General features: G+C 53.2%; 1 protein-coding gene across 1 annotated transcript; it reads left to right on the forward strand.

Moving 5' to 3' along the window:
• The first annotated feature begins 337 nt into the window (after window positions 1–337).
• Window positions 338–17921, forward strand: MAT1A (methionine adenosyltransferase 1A). The gene is made up of 10 exons (XM_006211620.4): window positions 338–417; window positions 507–846; window positions 4256–4333; window positions 5155–5277; window positions 8079–8191; window positions 8523–8666; window positions 12950–13168; window positions 14461–14643; window positions 14992–15125; window positions 15782–17921. The coding sequence occupies exons 2-10, from the start codon at window positions 753–755 to the stop codon at window positions 15882–15884; spliced, it is 1191 nt and encodes a 396-aa protein (XP_006211682.1). The 5' UTR covers window positions 338–417; window positions 507–752; the 3' UTR covers window positions 15885–17921.
• The last annotated feature ends 3628 nt before the right edge of the window (window positions 17922–21549 follow it).

Consider the following 21549-nt stretch of genomic DNA (forward strand, 5'->3'; position numbering starts at 1 on the left):
GTGGGCTCAAAAGCTTTTCCTCTAAATGAATCTGTTGTGTAACATCCAAGCTGACTCAGAGTACAGGTGCATTCTCTTGCTCTGAGGAAGTAGGAGGAGGGAAGAGCCCAACTGAAACGAGGTGTAGGGGAGGAGGCAGGGCAGCCACGAGCAAAGGCCACCCTGTGTTGCAAGCTTAGCCTAAACCATATCTCCGGGAAGGAGTTTCCTGCTTCCTCTTTGGTTCCCTGAGCAAGCATGGACCCTCACCCTCCAGCGTGGGGTGTTGGCCTTGGAGCGCTGTGGAGATGAGCTGCAGAGCTAAAGCAGAGTCCCAGGGGGGCTTCAGTCCTGCGGACTCCACACAGCCTTCTGTACCACACACTGGCCACACGCTCAGGGCCTGGGGATCGGAGCTAAGGACTGAAGTTCCTCAAGGTAAGAAGACCCCCCCGCCACTCCCAGGAAATGGACTCCTCCAATTTTCTCACATGATTATCCAGGCACTTTCACTTTTCCATATATAGGACTCACTCAAGAGCAAGCTCTGACCAGTCGGAGGGAGTGACCCATCCGTCTCCAGTCCCTCCCTTCCCACCCATCCTCACCTTCCTCTCACGTGCTCGCGGGCTCTTAGGCAGAAGTGAGCCCTGTGGTTCTGCCAAAGACCAGCCCCTTGGGTTTAAAGGAGAAGGGAAAAAAAACCAAACTCAGGCAAAGTCCCAGCATTAAAATTGTTACCTCGAAGAGGCCGAGTGGAGCTGTGTGAAGAGATGAACGGACCGGTGGATGGCCTGTACGGCCATTCTCTCGCTGCAGAAGGAGCCTTCATGTTCACATCGGAATCTGTAGGAGAGGGACACCCGGGTGAGTAGGTTGTCCTGGACCCATGGCGACCTGTACCGGGGGTGTCCCCACTCCTCATGGCCTGAAAAACAGTTTTGTGTCAGTTACTGTTACAAGGGATCTCGGGAGGAACAATATGAAGTATTTTTAAAATTCTATTAATTTGTAATTTTGTAAAACAGTCACTCACTAAGCAAATAATAAGTTGTATGTTAATGAAGCCAGGGGTCTTTGTGGCAGCCCCCGCCCCACTTTGCGGCAGGGCTGCGACAAGGAACACACAGTTCGTCGGACAGACATACTGTGCATAGAAAATGGCTCATCAGATATAAACTTTATATAGAAAGTTGTTTTTCTTTTTTTGAGTAAAGCTCTAATCTATTATCAATGAGCAGCTTAAGTCAACGGAATTTTCCCTCAAACAAGACCACGGGTCACTAAGTTTTGCAGGAAAAGCATGTGCAGTTTAGAAGTGAACGGCAGTGCATTCTAACAGGTGATGAGAGAGAGAGCTCTCTAGGTCCTGGAAGAAAATCCAGCCATTTCTTTGGTCCCTGAAAGGTAGGTGGGAAACGAGAGGCAGCTGTGAAGACCACAGTTGGAGCCTCCAGTTTCTAGGAGAGTGGTTCTCAGACGTCAGGGTGCATCAGCGTCACCAGCGGGCTTGTTAAAACACAGAGTGCCGGGCCCCACCCCCAGAGACTCTGACCTAGTGGGTCTTGGGTGAGGCTCAAGAACTTGCGTCTTAGTAAGTTCCCAGGAGATGCAGATACCGCCAGTGTTGGAGCCGCACTTTGAGAACTGCTAGTCTAGGAGAACCCTAGCGGCCAGGCACACGGATTTATGTGTGTAAGCAGTTCTATAAAATTCTTTGGATTATGTGAAGTTTCTGGTAGCTCATCACCAAGGCTAACCTTCTTTTCAATCTTCCTCATCCTTGTTCTTTCCCAAAGAGATTTAACTTCCATGCCATGTAACGCAGCTTTAGACATCTCAATACACTGCTCCTTCCACATGCCTCAGCCCCTGGTCCTCAGCTGGGGGTAGGTTTTGCCCCTTTCCCCACCAAGGGCATTTTATACTGTCTGGAAACACTTTTGGTTGTCACGGCTATGCAAGGGGTGGGGGAGTAGGGTGATACTGGCATTTAGTGGGTAGAAGCCAGGCGTGCTTCTAAAACATCCTGAATGCACAAGACCATCCCCCACAACAAAGAATTTTCTGGCCCCAAGTGTCAATATTGCTGTTGAGAAACCTTGGCTTAAATTGAGCTTTGTATGTGACTTAGCTCAATTCAATGCAAGCAGCATCTTTCACCTTGCATAACTTGTGATGTTTCTAGGTTTACTGTACTCATCATCTCAGACCCATTGCTACATTTGACATGTTCTGGACAGCTCTATGGCTTGTGAAGGCCACACATAGATTAGGAGACGGCTGTATATAGGATCTCTGCCTGAGGAAGTGGGTGCTTTGTCCCGCAGTGTCCCGCGGCCCAGTCATACACACAGCAGTGTGCTTGGTGGACAGAGAACCAAAGTTCCAGTCCATCAGTTGGCTGTTTTGTCTACTTAATGACAGCCCTTCAGTTTGTCTGATTCTCCTTTCAGTTGCCACTGTAAATTAACTGTCTATGTAAGACCATTTCCTTGGTGACTTTCTGCTTCTCATTTTCCAGGGCTGAATTCTTCTCCATCAGAAAGAAAAAATTAATACTTCTTTTTCAACTTCCAAGAAAAACAGCTCTTGGCTATCTTAAGGCTACTAAGTGATATTGATAGAAATTTTAAAAGCCTGGAGAAACAGTTCAGGAAGGACCCTCTGAGGCATTGTCTTAGTCTGTGGAACTATCTTGATACCCTTGCTCAGCTCTGGCTTTATCCCTAATATCCCTTATCCAGTTTCCCTGTGTGCCTTGGGAACATGTGGCCTGTATCCTTTAAACAAGCAGAGTCATCCATGGTCAGCATGTGGGTAGCTTCTAGGAGTCCTGGTGGCCAGGTATAAAGTGGGTATTTGAGCAGCAGGAGGCCTTCATTGGTAGAGGGTGCAGAGGCATGGATGGGCTCAGACAAACCTCGGTTTATAACCAGGATCTGCCACTGGCAGGAGATAGAAGTCATCTTTAGATTAACTAATATTGTAATTACAGGACTTAATATGCACTTTCAAGCACACAAGCACTTGATTATGGATCTGCGTTCTTAATTTAAAAGCTTAAAAAAAAAATCTAGAGGAACACAGGGAAACTTTTGGAGGTGATGGATGTTTATTACCTTGGTGGTGGTAATGGTAACACAAGTATGTACAGATATCCAAACTCACCAAATTGTGTGTATTAATTATATGCAGATTTTTATGTATCTATACCTCAGTAAAACCGGAAAAAACTTATTAATCTATTAAAAGCAGAGTCTGTTGGTATTTTGAACACTGAATGAGATGTATTATGTGTAAATAAATGTCTCTTTTATTCTGGATTTGTGAACATTGGCAGTTCACACAACCCCAAAGCAGGAGTGCGTTTTTCCAGGGTCTACGTGCTCGTCCAGCCTAAGAGGAGTCTTTCAGGCTAAGTGTAGAAGAATGAGATCAGATGCCACCTTGATTGAGGAGGTCAAACCCAGCTGTTAGAACGTCTGGCCTTCAGGAGGCTGAGTGACCGCGGGGAGGATGTGAGAGCTGCTTGTGAAAGTGTTCTGCGCAGCAGCAGTGACGCACAGAGGCGCTCTCACGGAATTCTTAGGGGTGGCACCACGGAACTGGGTGTGGTGTTTTCTGCATGGTGTCTTGTGGAACCTGCAGTACCGTGCATCTGTCTGTCCCATCCTGTTTTACCTCTTGGCATCTAATCTTACCGACATCATTAGTAGTTTAACTTTGGTTTCTCAGTCATTTCTCCATGTTAGAATTAAAGGGAATATGCTGAGTAATGATATACGTTTTTTAAAAAAACTTTTAAAAAACGTTTTTGGGGGGTGTGTTTTGTTTTTTGTGGGGGTAATTAGGTTTGTTTTATTTGTTTGTTTTAATGGAGGTACTGAGGATTGAACCTAGGACCTTGTGCATGTTAAGCACATACTCTACCACTGAGCTATACCCTCCCCCAGAAATGCTTTTTTAGTTAGAAGGATTTGTGCGGGTGTGCATATGCGTGTGTGTGTGTGAATTGCTTCAGACTCTTATAACTGGTTTTGGAATATATTTCTTTTCTTAGGGAATTCTATGACTATATAATATATATCGTCCAAAATTAAGGCAGAAGTGGGAAGAAATAAAAATGTCGATTATTTTATGCTTTCTTATATTTAAAAAGTGTCCTTGTAGGTAGATTAGATACATAAACTGACAAAATATCTCATGATTTTAACATTTCAGTTTGTTAGGCTTAATATTCCCGTGACTCTTCCACTCTTACATTCTTGTCTAGATAAGATCTGTGACCAGATCAGTGACGCGGTGCTGGATGCCCACCTCAAGCAGGACCCCAATGCCAAGGTGGCCTGCGGTAAGACACGCCTGATCCCCCCTGCTGGAGACCTCAGTGGGCTGAGCTTGAAACCTCTGCCTGCGTTGAATCCCTCGGCACAGCAGAGTGCTGGGGACTCCAGAGCCAGGAGGGCCCCACAGGTGATAGGTCTAGCCCCTCACTTGGCTGAGGGACTGTCTTGAGTGACACCGAATCAGAGCCTTGGCTAAGATCATGGGTTAAGGGACCCAGCATGGATACCAGAGCCTCACTCCCCTCACTGTCAGCCCCCTGTCCTCCCCTCTGCACAGACCCACCCTTCCCTCACCAGTGCCAGCCTAGCTCCTGTACTGAGCAGTGTAGGGATGCGTGTCCCTGAGGGTGGGCTTCGCCCTCACCTCTTTGTAAATAGCCTGCCTTGATTCTTTGTTTGGGACCTCATTCCCTGAAGCCTGCAGTGGAGGTTTAGCAGGGGGGCGGGCGAGGTCTTGCGTGTGTAGGCTGCATTCTCTATAACTCTGTACAACTGCTGCCTCACTTTAATCCGCACGGCCGCCCTAGGATTATCTCCCTCTAACCGCTGAGGCTGAATAAGTAGTTCACCATCACATACGTAGTAAGCGCCCCAGATGAAAACGCGGGCGTGACCAGTTCTTTGCAAGGCGCAGCTCTCCAGGCAGCATTTGAAGATAGCAGTTGTGCTGAGATGTACTCTTTATTAGCATCATTCTCTTCTCTCTGGAGTCCTTTCCTTGCATGGCTCCTCATGAGCCTCCCTGTTGGCACCTTGAGAGGTCGAGGCGTGGCGCTTCCCTCTGCCAGCCCGCGGCCCTTTGCTGACCGGTCCCCTTCCCCCGCAGAGACGGTGTGCAAGACGGGCATGGTGCTGCTGTGCGGGGAGATCGCGTCCGCGGCTGTGGTGGACTACCAGCGGGTGGTGAGAGACACTGTCAGGCACATCGGCTATGACGATTCGGCCAAGGGTGAGGGCAGGCCCGCTGGTCCCTGCTGAGAGTGCCGGGGCTGAGTCCCACCTGCAGCTCTCCGTCCTCGGGAGGAGCAGATACCACCAGGCGGGAAACCACTCCCAGGCCCACCTGCCAGGGTCCGGGGCTCGTGGCCTCTGCCAGCTCTCTGGCAGCCCAGGCGGACCAGCCCCTGCCCATCTGTTGCTGACTCTGGTCTCGTTCAAGGTCCTGCCTTCTCGGAGCTTTGGAAGAGGAAGAAGCTCTGAGTGAAAGGAGCTGCCCCCTGGCAGGGCTGGGGGGATATGTCGTCTGCCAGGCGCTGGGGCTGGTCTCTGTGTGTGTCTTCCTACCTGACTGTCAGAGAAACTCTGCTCTAGTTCTCACGCAGTTGAAGCAGTTGAGGCTCAGAGATGTGCATGATTTGTAGAAGGTGACACCGTCAGTGTGTGGCTGTCTGGGTTGGGACTCCTGTGCTTTATACCAAACTATACTGCTTCCCATTCTAGACAGAGAAGAAGATGACTCAATCCAGGACTGGTACTGATAGCAGGTGGAGGGGACAGCCTGGCCCAGGATAGCTCCAGTGCCAGGCAGTGTAGGGGCCTAAAACCCAGGGAAGGGGCACAGGCAGGATTTGAGGAGGAGTCCTGAGATCAGGTCAGGGTGAGAGCTGGAGAGAACAGGGGGCCCTGGAGCAGAGTCCGACATCTAAGACCAGGCAGGCAAGAAGGGGCCGAGCGTGGAGGGGCATCAGAGGGTGCGGTACAAGGGCCAGATGCTGGGGCCGGTATATGCTGACAGTCCAGTCGCTGGTTGGTTGGGATGACGTGTGGCATCTCTGTGGATCAGGGCGGGCTGGGAGAGGGCCCCTCTCTGCGTGAGGGCAGGGATGCACTGAAGCTTGGTGCAGCCACCTTCTGGCTTGCCCAGAGGACTCACTGGAGCACAGGACAGTTTTGAAGGTTTATCAGGAATCACTGGGAAGAGAACCAATGAGGACAGGCTGATTTTCCCGGTCAGCACACGGGGGTATTCACAGAGGAAGCACATTGACCCGGAGCAGCAACTTCCTGATATGTTACTGTGTGGAGCCTTCACCCTGTTCTACCGGGAAAAGCCAACTTGTTTAGACCTTATTCAGGAGCCAATCTTGTTCTGTGTTACTTAGCAGGGAAATTTCCCTGGAGTATAATGTGCCCTAGAAGGGGAGAAGCGAGAATGAGCCCAGCTCTGCTGTTGGCTGCGTCTCGTGGGCCGAGTGCATCAGTGTGGATGCACCGAGTGGACCAGCAGGTGGACTGAGTAACAGGGCCCCGAGCTAACCACTCCCTGCTGCTCTTTGCCGGAGTGGTTGCACTCACTGCCCTTTCCTAGTCCTGTTCGTCTCTCCTTAGTCCCCTGAACTCTATTTTCCCAAGTCACTTGGAGCCTTTAATTAATTTTCAGCACTGAGAAGATTTATTATTTAGATGGGGTGATTAGTTAAAACGAGAGTTTGGTGAGTCCTTGCAGCTAGCTCCCTAGAGAAACCTCCCTGGGAACAGGAGGCTGCAAAGGACACTGCCTAGCAGGGGCGCTGCCTAGCAGGGGCACGGCCTGGCGCTAATAACTGATGCAGTTACATGGGGTGCCCTGGGGCAAGTCGGTGGCAGAGTGTGTGGTGAGGATCTAGGGGTGGGGGGTCCCAGGACATTTACTGAGAGCTGATCAGATTTGTGGAGGAGGAATGCGAGTCAGATTGGGAGTATTCTGGGCAGAGACCTGTGGAGGTGGGCAAAGAGGTTGTGTTTAAGGCTCACTGAAAGCTGAGGTGCTCGGCTGGGATGGCCCAGCTGGGGCCAAGCGATTTCCAGTTTACTTCATTTGGCAGTAAGTCCCCACTTGAAGCATGTACATAAACGATAGATTGGATCTGGGATTTTTTTGTGGTTTTGTTTGTTTGTTTTAGTAAGCCCATTTGGGCAGTATGGGTAGGAAAACAAGACTGGAGAGAGGGTAACAGCTTGTCGTTGATACTTGACCTTGTGGTGGGGCCCCTGTGCTGTTTAGCAATTCCTTCACACCTGTCGTGTAGCTGAGCCCAGCGAGGACAAGTGGAGCTCCCTCCCGGGGCTCCTTGGCCTGAGCTGCTGCTGGCCAAGACTGCTGCATCCCAGTCCCAGTCCCCAGCCCGCTGCCCCCCGCCTGGGGGGCCGGCCTCCATCTCTGTGTCTGAGCTTGGGGGGTGGGCCAGCAGGGCCTTGGCCTCAAAGGGTGTGGCATTTCCATTCTGCTCCAGGCCCCCGTGCACATCTCAGGGTCGGGGACTCCAGCTGTGAGTGTGTCTCTGGACAGTTCACGTGCACCATATTGTTGGGTATATTTAATGCTTGGATTCAGCAAACACCAGGGCTTCCGAGTGACAGTGTTGGAAGGGCCCTGGTGTTTACTCAGTGCAGCGATTTTCAGCCTGGGTCCTGGGAGGTGCCTCTGGGACAGGCTAAGGGGGTATGACCCGAGTCACCCGCCTGCTTTTCAGCCAGAGCAGCTGGAGCTGTTACCTGGTTTTAATATAGCAGTTCTGCATCAGGTATAGAGTGAAACACACAGTGAAGGGCTTTTTTGACTAAAGAGTTCCCTGTGATGGAGCAGGAAGGGTACTGGCCTTCCCCGTCCTGGGCCTCAATTCTGGGCCCCGACAGATGGCAGCTGATTGGAGACCACCCACTGTGACACTAAATGCCCTGTCAGGAGCCACGCAGTCTCCCGGGAAGTTCGCAGCCTCCCCCCGCCTGCTGGGGCGAGACCCCACTCAGGCCCGCTCTCCTTCTTCCCAGGCTTTGACTTCAAGACCTGCAACGTGCTGGTGGCTCTGGAGCAGCAGTCCCCGGATATCGCCCAGTGTGTCCATCTGGACAGAAACGAGGAGAATGTTGGTGCTGGAGATCAGGTCACTAACCACTGAGCATGGGCGCTGCGTCAGGAGGGCTGTGCGGCGTGCTCTGTGTTGAGGGGCTGGCTGGGGAGGTTCACGTGTAATGGATTATCTGCACTGCAGGGTAGACCCCCCCCCCCACGTGCCTGCATGAGTCAGACACCCCTGCTTCAGGGCAGTGACTTAAGGGCACGGCAGGTGAGGGACACCCGACGTGGCCCTGCCTCCCCTCCTGGGACCACGTCTTCCCCTCCACGAGTGCCCAGGACACAGGCTGTGTGGGCCAGTGGAGTTTCAGGTTTGAGGGAGACTGTCGCCTGTCGTCTGAGGCGGGTCGTTGCTGCAGGGGCTGATGTTCGGTTACGCCACAGACGAGACAGAGGAGTGCATGCCGCTCACCATCATCCTGGCGCACAGACTCAACGCCCGCATGGCTGAGCTGCGGCGCTCAGGGGTGCTGCCCTGGCTGCGGCCCGACTCCAAGACACAGGTGAGCCCCTCCCCGCCGCACCCCCCCACGGGGCTCCGGATGCACACTGCAAACACCCCCTTCCTCTTGGTTCTTCCACACTGTTCAGCCTGAGCACTCAAAAAAAAAAAAAAGGGTTGATTCTGAAAAGAACTTTTTATTTGAAAACCCTTTGGCTGCAGATGTTTTCTTCCCTGCTCCTCAACAGCTTATTATGAAAAACTTCAAAAATACAAAAAAATGTGAAGAACAACTCTAGATTTTTTTTTTTAACCTTCTTAGCGTATGTTGACTCTGGTAATAGGATTCCCCAGTTCCTGCCACAGGCCTCCTCCTTAACTGGTGTCAGACTTTCAGCCACTGCCCCCACGTCTTTGAGCAAAGCCTGAGCGCCCCATAAGTGAGTACTGTCTGCAGCTCACGCTGGTCCTTTAGCTTTGTTTCTCATAAAAAGGCTCTGCCTTTGCTGATTCCGTCTCTCTGTCCCCAGAGGCCCTGACCTCTGTGCCCCCTGCAGTGTTGAAATCCTCACTGAAGTCAGTATTTGAAGGCCAGTGGTGATGCAAGTGTTAGCACATGTGGAGGCCCCGCGTCCGGCTTCACTCTCCACATCGTGTTTAACTCCGATGGCCCCTTTCTTCGGGGCTTCCTCCCCTGGCTGCTTGTCTACACCCAGCAGGCCCTTGGCACTTGCTCTTCTGCACCCTCTGTCCCTCTCCCTCTGCACACTCAGCTCCCAAATCTAACACCTGCAGATCTGGCTGAATCAGCAGCCCCATTCCTCATTCACCTTGTGAATACATGGCCCTGACAGCTCTACCCGACTGAAGGCACTGCGATGGGGCCACCAGTCCCCGGCCTGCTCAGCACCCTGTCTCCGCTCTGCCTGAGCCTTGTATTTTCCATCCAGAGCATCCCTTCTGCTCCAGCCTGTTTCCCAGGCCAGGGCCAGGACCAGTGCTATGTCCTCCCACAGGTTCTCCCTGCCTGAAAACTTCTGTTAATTCCCTTTGGGCTTCACTTTTAATGTCATAATATCTGCTCAGCATCTTCTACACCTTTCTGCTTCCTCCTGAGTTTGGGGGTAGCCCCTACTTGTTATTCTGGTATTTAAAGCCTTTTACGGTCTTCCAGCTTTACCTCTTTCTGCTCCCACCCCCAGCCTTTGCTTGATCAATATCTTTTCACCCATGTTCCCCTCGTTTCTCAGTGCTTTGCCCCTGTGCTCCCACCCTTTGCCTTCCTCAGAACATTTCTCTGGTCCCCACATGTCCATCAGTGGCCAGCGTAGTTCCCACCTCCTCGTGGTCTTCCCTGACCACCCCCAGATGGGGCCTCCTCTTGCCCCTGCACTTAGAACTTGGCACATGTGGTTTTACGCTCAGCGCAGTGCATGGGACTCTGTCCCATTTCTCCAGCTGCACAGAGGTGCGTCCTTCTCACCCCACGTGTAGGCCACACAAGGCAGAGGTTGCATATTGACTATACCTGGGGTACAGCAGTGCCTTTACGGCCCACAGGAAACCCTTCCTTGGGACTTCGGGTGTTATCCACGTGATCCCCGAGCTGGGAAGTGGGATCATGGGCATCCCTCAGGTGTTCTCTGAGGTTGTGGGCAGGAGAGCTAAAATGTGCAGATCATGATGCCCCCGAAAGAGGAGCCTGCCCTCCCGGCCCTGTCCCAGAGCTGTGTTCTGATGAGAAGCGGGGTGGAGAGAGAAATGAGAAAATGAGGCCCTTGATCAGGGACAGGAGCTAGTAAATGGGGTGATTCAACTTTCTTTTCCCTGCCTGAGACTAGAACAGGAGGCTCCACCTAATCCACCTGTCGGACCAGCTGAAAGAGAAAAGGCCTCCTGTGTTTGCTTAGTAACAGAAGGTTTCTGAGGGCAGCAAAGGGAGTGAAGAGGGGGTGGGCTCTTCCAGGCTTTCCCTTCCTGCAAGGAGATGCTGAATTCTCTTACCAGTGCTGCTTTGGACACCAAAGAGTCTGCCTGACTCCTCTGCCACGGGCAGGCCCTGAGCCAGCAGCATCGGAGAAGGTGTGGGTGCGGGTCTGGGTCTGCTGGTGGAGTCTCCCAGGGCCCCTCGGCCAGCCTTCAGGCAGCCAGCCCACTCCATGAGGCTGCCGCGCTGGGAGGGGCGCCCGGCCAGGAGCAACTGCTGGACCTCCTCCTCTGCACCTTACTGGTAAAGGGTTTCCGTCATCCAACCAGAGTGTTGATTGCGAACCGGATGAGTCTCTCCACCTGAACAAATTTCTGCTGCTGATACTGAGAGCTGAGTGGCAGTACGGGTGGCTATTTTTGTATGTGGTCAGAGTTGAGTTCTCCATGGCGTACTTTTCCCCACATCTTGCTGATGTGACAAGAGCCATGCTTGGAGCCCTTTGCTCTGCCGCAGTTCTGCCTGGGGCCTACGGCAGAGCAGGGGAGCCGGGAGCCCTGGAGCAGTGGAGAGATGGGCCCCAGCATCTCCTTGGGATGTGAGCCTTCTCCTGAGGCCAGAGGCAGCAGGCCTGGTTCTAGAGCCGGCCACAGGGCTTCCCCACTGGGACCCCCCACCCCCCCAGCTCCAGCTCCGTCTCTTCAGGCCCACTGTGTGCGCTGCCCGGCATTCGAGGGCTGCTCTCAGCGCACAAATGTTGGTGTGCGTCTGCCCATCCTGCTAGGGTCAGGCATCATGTGGTCAGGGCTGTCTCTCTTCCTTCTTCCGGATCCCATCCTGTTGCTCTTTGGACCAGGCAGGGCGTAGAGAAGGAGTTTGTTACAAGTCCAGTGTTTGATGGATATCTGAGGTGCCTTTGGGCAGGCAGAGACCTTGCTGCAAGCATAGCCCCAGGGAGGCACTGTTTGCTGCCCTGTGGTCCCATCAAGGCCCTTGGGGGTAGGGAGCAGTCTTGTGCCTACCAACCAGTGTGCCCCCCAGGGCCATCTGGCATAGCTGTATTCCTGCAGGCCCCACACACCCATAGCCCCCTCTGGGCACTGCTCTTGTGGGTTCACGCTGCTTTGGCAGCAAGGGGCCTGGGGCTCCAGCACTGAGGGTCTTGAGTAACAGCTTTCTGCTGGACAGGGCACCAGCTACCAGGCCACGCAGCTCCAGGTCAGAGCCTGCTGGGTGATCTTGACCAAAGTATTTATGTTCTGGAACCTCAGCTTTCTTGTCTTTAAAATGGGGCTAGTAACAGTTTCTCAAGCTTTTGGCGTGGCTTCTAGCCTGCAGTGCAAGCTCAGGCAATGCTAGCTTCCTTTTCTCTTTTCCCAACCTCATCAGCCATCCTCACCGTCTCCTTCCCTCACTCTGTGAGCCCCGGGAGCCCAGGCTGCTCTCCTCAGTTAACAACCAGATCAGGCGCTCCCTGCTGTGTCAGTGAAGGACAGGGTGCAGAAGTGTTTTGTCTGTGCTGCTGGGGGAGCAACACCAGCTTTTGGAGCAGACGGAGCAGCGTTTGGTTCTTGGGCTTTTCACTGACTCATCTATGACTTCGGACAAGTTGTTGCACTTCTCAGAGCCTGTTTTTTCTCAGTTGTAAAGTGGAGACAAGAATGCCCATCTTGCTGGGATGGCTAAAATCTTCATTGGTAATGCCTAGAACAGGCACGGAACTGACCCGTGCTGGTGGGAGTGAGTCTCGGCTCTGTCCCTGTGGTGGCCTGCCTTGCGAGGCTGCTGCAGGAAGGCAGGATCCTTCCCTCCACGTGCCCTCTGCTTTTCCTTTCTCTTGCCCAAACTCCCAAAGGCTGGCACCCCAGAGCTTGCTGCTTCCTCTAGCTCAGTCATCCAGGCTGAGTCCCTCTCACCCCGTCCCTGTAGCTGGCTGACAAGTCCCCCGCTTCCTGAGCTCCTCCACTGAGGGGCCTGGGTGGCGGGCGTGTGGCCTGTGGACACCTGTGTTCCTTAGCAGGAACCGGGATGTCGCGACCCTGGGCCATGGGGCTTCAGAGCAGGGCTGTGGCCACGGGGACATTTGCTGGCACGTAGCCCTCTGAGACAGAAGAAGTGGAGTCTAGTAGGTCACAAACAGAGAGGAAGGTCTGTCACATCTGAGTCTCCAGGCGGCACAGATCATGGTCACAGGTGGGAATAACTTATGGCACGTGCCCGGTCATCTCATAGCACCAGGCAGTTACTCAAATATAAGAATGTGTCAAATTAAGTTTCCTGAAGGCCCTTTCAGGACAAGAGCCCCGCTTTGGCTCCTGGGAGCCCTGCCTGCCTCCTGGGTATCTGTGCCAGCAGCGATGTGTCCTCAGCTCAGGGCGGGGCCTCACGATGTCTCCTCCTGCCCTTCCGACCACCAGGTGACAGTGCAGTACACTCAGGACCACGGTGCGGTCATTCCCCTGCGCATCCACACCATCGTCATCTCTGTGCAGCACGACGAAGATATAACGCTGCAGGACATGCGCAGGGCCCTGAAGGAGCAGGTGATCAAGGCCGTGGTGCCGGCCCAGTACCTGGACGAGGACACCATCTACCACCTGCAGCCCAGTGGGCGGTTTGTCATCGGCGGCCCCCAGGTGTGTCCTTGTCTCTGAAAGAGGCTCTGACTCATCTCCCCTCGACCCCCACCCAGGGTTACTTAGCTCCCCGAGCACAAAGGCCACAGGAGGTGATAGCTTTATGTGGCTCAGCCAGGTCTGGCCCGGGATAAAATGTGAAGTCAGCTCACCCTTCCACAGGCTTTGAAATTGTTGTTTTCTTATTTCTGGTATCTGCCCCCTGCTGGATGAGGCTGGACTAGAGGCTCGTGCAGGTTTCCTGGCAGGAGGAGTCAGTGGCTGCCCGCTGCTGGGGGGAGCTTGGTCCGGGCCCTCTGTGCAGCCTGCTGTGCATCCTTCAGGAGGAACGGGGCCCATGCCCTCAGCAGGCCCCCACTTGGTGCTGCCTGGCCCTCGCACGCCAGATGTCTCATACTTGCCGCCCGACATGTCCAGGCTGCCAGCGCCCTGCTGAGTGCTCACCACCACAGGCACCCACCTTGCCTGGGTGGCCCTGCCAGGTCTTTGCCACCTGTTACCTCCAGCTCTTGTGGGCACCAAGGTGGGGCTGTGTTTTAGATGGGGACACGGGCTGCCCCTTCCTCCTGTGCTGCAGGAGTGAGCAAACGGAGAGTGCCATAGCCCTTCCGAGAGGCTGCTGACCGCTGCCAGGGGGCCTCTGCTCCAGACGTGTTGTCACAGAGCAGAGCCCCTGTAATGGGTCCTGTGACCAAAGGTAGCGCAGAAACAGGGTGAAAAGAAGGTAAAGCCTGTGGTATTTCCTTGCAGGACTTCTCAGAGCCTAGGCATGCTGGGGTGAACTGCTGTGGGTGTCTAAGTGGGGGCGGGGTATAGTACGCAGACTTTCCTCACATCATTTAACATAGACACCCCCCCACACACACACACACACACTTTGTTGACTGGTGTTGCACAGAGCAGACCCTCGAGGAAACGGGCAACTTGAAGTTTGCCGGGTGTCACCAGCTGGCACCACAGCCCAGGTGTGTTTGTCACAGTGCAATTTCCTCCTGCACTTGGATTTTTCCATTATGATTGACTTCTAAAAACCGAGGAGTGGAATGTGACCCTAGGGGCCCATCTTTTGCACTCTCTGCTGAAGCTCTGACAGGAGGCTGACTTCTGTGACTGGTCAGCCACTGAAGTGGGATTAGAGCCCAGGGCTTCTGGCTGAGTTCAGGCCAAGGGGTCTTTGGAGAATGCCCCCTCGCAGCTTCAGGAACCCTTTCTAAGTTGCGGTGCGGCGACTACTGCAGTGCTTCGGCCACCCCTCCCATCTCCTCCCTCCACGTCTTCCCTGCCCTCTGCAGGGGGATGCGGGCGTCACTGGTCGCAAGATCATCGTGGACACCTACGGCGGCTGGGGGGCGCACGGCGGGGGTGCCTTCTCTGGGAAGGACTACACCAAGGTGGACCGCTCGGCAGCGTACGCTGCCCGCTGGGTGGCCAAGTCCCTGGTGAAAGCGGGGCTCTGCCGGAGGGTGCTTGTGCAGGTGGGTCACACCCCACCCCATTGGAACCCCCACCTCTGCCCTGAGTACTGACACACTGGCCTGAGGGTAAGGCCACACACTTTGCCAGAGGACATGCCTCTGTGTGTGTGTCATGTTGGGCGCTGTGGCCAGTACCCTGCAAACCTGGGAGAGGGAAAAACATAAAACAGTTACCTTCAGGGAGAGGGGCACGTGCCAAAACTGCCCACCGAGAAGATGGTGGGGTTTCTAGGTGGACAGGGTGGAGGGAGCGTGTTGGGCAGGACATGCGTGGTCTCAGCAGCCCCTCCCTGAGGACGAGAGGGTCTCTGCAAGGGGCCCGTCCCTGACCCTGGGCTCTTCTGGAAGGTTTCCTATGCCATTGGTGTAGCCGAGCCACTGTCCATCTCCGTCTTCACCTATGGAACCTCTCAGAAGACAGAGCGAGAGCTGCTGGACGTGGTGAACAGGAACTTTGACCTTCGGCCTGGCGTCATCGTCAGGTAACCCCCACCCCCCGCCACTGTTAGGACCCTCCTCCCTCACCCAGTGCTCAGCTCAGTGGAGAGAGAAACAGAAAGGAGGGTGTTCAGCCTCCCCAAAGCAGGAGGGGCCTCAAGCTCTTGGCCCAGTACAGCGCACACCCCAGATGCAGGATGTGTGGTTTTCAGGACGAAGGAGGCTGCATCAGGTCCCTGCTGGCTCGGCAGACACTGACTCCAGGGGGGCCATCTGTGAGCAGGTTGGGGATCTTAGGAAAATAATGACAAGGCCAGATGGTGGGGAACTGAATCAGCAAGTCTAGTTCCAACTGCTCTTGTTTCTAATGTCACCCCTGCTCCCTGGATCTTGGCAGAGCTGATACTGATCTGGGCCAGGTCAGCGGGGTGGAGAGTAGCCCAGAGTTCAGATACTGGTTCCCAGGTACATCTGCTTGGCCAGGCTGCCCCTGAACCTCTGAGCCTGTTTCCTTAGGGCCAGTGGCAGTCACCTCATATTATGTAGTGTGGCGTAGACAGGACCTTACAGGGATTGCTCTGAGTGGTTGACGCTCCACACACAGACTGTCACAGTCTGTTAGTTACTCCTGTGCTCAAAATTTGGAGAAACCCTGCTCCCTTTCCACTTAAAATGACCCTTTCTTCTGCTGAACATGCAGGGATTTGGATTTGAAGAAGCCCATCTACCAGAAGACCGCATGCTATGGCCATTTCGGGAGAAGCGAGTTCCCGTGGGAAGTTCCCAAAAAGCTTGTGTTTTAGTGCTGGTGGGAGCCGGGCCTGGCCTCACCCTGGAGACACCTGGGGGGAGACAGAGCCACATGCCTCTACCCCAGGTGCTGACCACCCTCCCAGGGGTTACCTTCCCCACCCCCTGCTCCCTCCAGGACAAAGCCAGACCCTTGTGACAGCAGGAGAAGGGGACCTCCTGGTGCTGGGGCTCAGATCTCATGAGGACAGTCACGATATCCCCTTCTTCTCCCTAAGACCGAGGAGACGTGAATTTAGTGAAAAACCACCCCTGTCAGGAGGAAATCTCCTCACTCACCTCCCCCACAGCCTGGACTCTGGCCGGCTCCTCCCTCCGTGGCGTGTTCCAAGGGCAGCACATCTCACTGGCCTCAGGGCTCCATGCGCACCTGGGCGTGCAGCCCAGCAGTCAGCGTCCTAAGCCCAGGCCTTCCCAGCGGGCCTCACAAACCAGCCTTCTGGCAGGGATGAGAGCGGAGGCTGACACTGAGCATCGACAGTGTGCAAGGGACTGAACTAATCAGTGTTCTCATTTCTTCACTGCAACACGATGAGATGACACCTTGTGTCCTCCACGTTTATAGATGGGGAAACCGAGGCACAGACCATCTTGGTCACTTTCCCGGGGTCCCAGAGCCGCGTGGGTCAGGGCCTCGATGTAAACCTGGAGCTTCGGCTCTGGAGCCTGTCTGCCATGTCCCCCATCCCCATCCTTCCCAACCTCATGCCAGAAGCAGGTCTGAACAAGAACAGCAGGTGGAGAGTAGGCTGTGACCTCTGTCCTGAAGACCTGAGGGTGCTGGGAGCTAGGGGATTAGCCCTTCGACTCTTGGTGAGCCCTGGGCAGGGATCTGCAGTCAGGGCAGAGCCAAAGGGGTGTTTCGTTTGCCTCATTTGTTTTTTAGAAGATAGTTCAGGCTGAGCTAGGGTTTGGAATTGAGAGGCAAGCATGTAATCCCAGCCCCTGTCTGCTAGGGGACATGCGGGGCTGGGCTTGTGGACCCCCGCGGTGAGGGTCCAAGTCCAGTCCTGTGCCGTCGGGCTTCCTAGAGCCCGAGAAGCAGCTTGTCCCTTAAACAGGGGGTGGAACCCTGTGTCCTTCATGTCTTTCCCTCTCTCTGGCCCGTTTGAAATCCCTGCTGTCTGAGTGCTGTTGGAATAAGTGAGTGAGCCCCTCCGATCCCCTTTCCAGAGAGGACAGTCCTACATGTGAATATGGAATGTGAAGTGGTGGCTTAAGTGGCAGGGCTTGACTCTCGGTGATGGACGAATGAGCTGAGATGTCATGAGGAGATTTCTGCCTTTGCCAGGCGGCTTCTGGAGGGCAGGTCTACCCCTGCGGTCCTGGGTGGTCCTCGGCACACCAGGATCTTGGAAGCTGTACAGTCCCCTGCCTTCCCATCCGTGGCCAGCACCACTTACCCGCTCCCCCACGATGGGCCCCAGCCTCAGCCTGGGCTCTGATAGCTGCATCGGTACCTTCTCCCCAGCTCCCTGGACGCAGGCTCAGGTAGGAGCCTCCATAGGCCCCAGCAGAACGCTGCGGGGACAGGGCTTCTTCCCAGGACACGTGGTGCTAGATCTGCCAGGACACGCAGCCCGGGAAGCCTCGTCTGGGCAGCAGACAGCCTACAGGGGGACTCTAGGCTTTCTCTTCCCATCCAGGGAAATGCATCTGTTCATGGCAGAAAAAGAGGCCCCAGTTACCATAAAAACCTAGAGTTGGTGTGTGATATGGAAGCTCTGATCTCTCTGGATGGGCTCAGAATTCTAGGCTTGGACAGGACCTGTGAGACAATTTCCTAGAAGCCTCGCAGCGCTCCCGGTGCCCAGGAAGTCTCAAGTTCCCTTTGGGAGAGGGAGGCTCAAGTTTGCGGGTGGCTGAGCTCCTCTTACTTGGGCCACGTTCAAAGTGAAAATTCAGAATTTTATACTTTCCCCACCCCCTAGAAAAATAAGCTTTTGTGGGGACAACACCGCTTTTGTGAAACTAGAGTATTTGTTAATAATTCCTGCTAAACCAATGAATAAAACTCCAGGAGCAAATACTCTGTGCTTAGTTTTTGTCCGCAGTGCCCTAGAAACCGCCCCTCCAAATCGCATTACCCGATCCCCCGCCCCCAGCGAGTGGGTGTCCTGCCCTCTGGGTTTCCCAGCCTGGGGCCCTCCTTTGCTGTCCTCGTGGGGCTTGGCCAGCTCTGCTGAAGGTGTCTCATTAGCCAGCTCCTGTATCATCCTTGTATTGCTGTGTTCATTCTGCGCCACACCGCACAGGATGGGGAAACCCACGTTACACACGGCGAGCGGCTCCTGGGCCTTCAGGGGTGCCCCCGCGATCGCCAGACATTTATGCCCCCCATCCTCACCTGCTCTGTGTTGGGGTGAAAGGCTTGAAATGGGAAACTTAGAAGAAATTTTTGCCTGGGACAAATTCCCCAGAGTAGATGTGACCTGGGCACAGTGTAAGAAGCAGTGACACAGCAGCCAGGATAAGGAAACAACCTAAGTGCCCACCAGTAAGTAGATAAAGAAGATGAGTTGTGTATACACAGGCGAAACATCATTCATGAGCAAGAAGGGCGTCCTGCCGTTTGCAACAGTGTGGATGAGGACGTTATGCTAAGTGAGGTAAGTCAGAGAGAGACAGACACTGTGTGATGTCACCTACATGTGGACTCTACAAAAGCCTACCTGGTAAGAGTAGAGTGGTAGTTTTCAGGGGGTTAGTGGGGGTGGGGTGGGGAGAGTGAGTGGATAGGGGAACGTGGAGATGTTAAAGGATACAACAGAGAAAAATCAGTTCTGAGGATCTGTTGTACAGCATGGTGATGATAGTGATTATAGGTACTGTATTATGTACTTGAAGGTTGCTAGGAGAGCAGGTTTTTTTTTTACTGACTTAACAGTTGATTTACAATGTTGTGTTTCTGGTATATGGCATAGTGATTCAGTTATATATATTCTTTTTCATATTTTTCATTACAGATTATTATAAAATATTGTATATTGTTCCCTGTGCTATACAGTAGGAACTTGTTTATTCCATGTGTAGTAGTTTGTATCTGCTATTCCCAAACTCCTAATTTATCCCTCTTCCCACCTTTCCCCTTTGGTAACTGTAAGTTTGTTTTCTATGTCTGTGAGTCTGTTTCTGTTTTGTAAGTTAGTTCGTTTGTATCATTTTTTTTAGATTCCACGTATAACTGATATATGATATTTGTCTTTCCTTGTCTGACTTTATGTAGAAGGACTATCTTCAGGTCCATCCACGTTGCTGCAAATGGCACTATTTTATTCCTTTTTTATGGCTGAGTAGTATTCCATTGTGTGTATATACCACATCTTCTTTACCCAGTCATCTGTCAGTGGACATTTACGTTGTTTCCATGTCTTGGCTATTGTATATAGTGCTGCTATGAACATTGGGGTGCATATATCTTTTCGAATAAGAGTTTTCTCTGGATATATGCCTCAGAGTGGGATTGCTGGATCATATGGTAACTCTACTTTTTTTTTTTTCCGTTGAATTAAGAGAGCAGATCTTAAATGTTCTCAACACCAAGAAGAAATGGCAATTAGGTGATGCGATGGTGGTAATCATTTTGCTGTGTATTAGGTGTGTTAAATTGGCACTTTATATACCTTAAACTTACACAATATGTCAGTTATATCTCAGTAAAGCTGTGGGAGGAAAAGCAGTGAGTCAGGCACCTGGTTCCTGGGCTCTGAGGTCTGCTGCCTTCTTACCGTGACATCTTCGCAAAAGAGGTTTTGGAGAAATAAGGAAAAGGTGCTGTGTTCTGAGTTTGGTTTGTATCGGCCCTCCATGCAGAAAAATGTGGGTAGGAAAATAATTCCGCGGAAGAGGAAACCAATCAGAGGGAAGAGGAGAGTTTACAGCCTCAGAAATCTGCATCAGAGGTGGCGCTGGATGTCCCGTACCGTATGGGGGGTCATCACAGACCCATTTGATGTGACTGTCATAGGACAGTGTGCAACTCAGTAAGCAGAAGGGAAATAACCCACAAAACCTGATTCATAAAAAAAAAATCATTGTGCATTACAGGAAAAAACACAAAGGTGAAAGATAAATGACAGAATGGAAAATGTTTGCATTGTCAAATTTAATGAACTACAGATCAGTAAAAAAGCAGCCAGAACCCCAGGGGGTAAAGGGACAGAGTTACAAGGACAGAAATAAACAGAGGTAATTAAACACATGAAAGAAACCGCGAGAAATGAAAGTTGCTCACCTGCACACATTTCAAGAAATCAAAAGTCTAAAGAATGCAAAATTGTAATTTGGCAAACAGATGGCTGGGGGGAAGGAGAGAATGTTCTTAAAATCCAGGGCTGGCAAAGACGTAAGGAAGCGGGGATTCCCAAATACGGCTGGTGTGACTTGGTACAAGCTTTCTGGGGGGAACGTTGGTTATTTTTTCTTGAAATTTAAATGTCATGTTTGTCTGGTCTGACCCTTGGGTCAGAAGTGCCATCAGATAGGAAGGGGGTGCTTGGCTCCCAGACCTTTGAGTCAGGTGGCCACGCCCTGGCCTGAGGAGGGCAGGACAAGGTCCGAGTGGGCGGGACGGATCCGGGCTGGAGGTGGGGGGCGGGCCTCTGGAAGCCCATGTCGGTTCTTGGCCACCTAAGAGCAGGGCTCCCCTCTTGTTGCCCAGGTGGAGGGGCCGCTTCTGGGGTGCTTGGGGAGCTCACACAGGATAATCCTGGGACACGGGCTGGCAGGAGCCGCATCCCGCACAAGTCAGGGCTGCAACTGCTGAGGCAATCCTGGGTGCCTGAGAGAACTTCTCAGATCCCCAGGTTACAGAGGGGGGAACTGAGGAGCCCCAGGCAGTGAAGGGCAGACCCTGTCCGGGACAGGATGGGAACCACGTGTGCACTGGCACGATTCCCCTTCACTTCACTGGGGAAACGGCTGGGGCATGCACCCACCCAGCACTGGGCCTGGTCCTGCTGCTCCCGTGTGGTGTGAGGGTGGCTGGAGGGGTGCGAGAACCAGGGTCTGGTCTGTGCTTTGCTCTGACGGCTGTGTGTTCTCCAGCAGGAGGGGCGGCCCTGGGCCCATCGAGGAGGAGTAGGGGACCCCCCACCACAACCACTGTGCCCACCTGCCTCCTCTTGACAGGAGGTTGGATTGGGTGACGTAAAGGCCTCTTGGTATTTGTAGGTGACCCAAGGCTGGATGAGCTGCTTTATTCTCATCCTTGGGCTGAGGGGTCCCCTAAGACTGTCTTAGGGGGCAGACCCCAGCCAGGCCGACCCCTTCCCTTCCCCTCCAGGGCTGCTCCACCCTCCCGAGAGGCACTGCGGGCCCCTCCACCTCCCTGCGGGAAACTCGGAAAGGCTGCTCTAGACATTCTCCCTTGGAAAGAAAAGGAAAGGAAAGGAGAGGAGAGGAGGGGAGGAGAGGGGAGGAGACACAAGGGAGGAAAGAAAGGAATATCACCTTGTAATTAGCTCTCGGATTTTGGCATCAAAACGTTCCAAGTGTCTGAGCCTTAAGATATTTTCATTTGTTTCAGTCTCATTTCTGTTTCTCTGTTCTCATGTTTCATTTTTCCATTTCTAACTTTCTGAGCTGCATGTGGGTTCCAGGGCCTTCTAGATCCAAAATTTCCTCCTGAAAAGAGTTCTAAAATTTCAACATGGTTGT

The sequence above is a fragment of the Vicugna pacos genome, chromosome 11 (assembly GCF_048564905.1).
Source record: "Vicugna pacos chromosome 11, VicPac4, whole genome shotgun sequence".
Taxonomy (NCBI): domain Eukaryota; kingdom Metazoa; phylum Chordata; class Mammalia; order Artiodactyla; family Camelidae; genus Vicugna; species Vicugna pacos.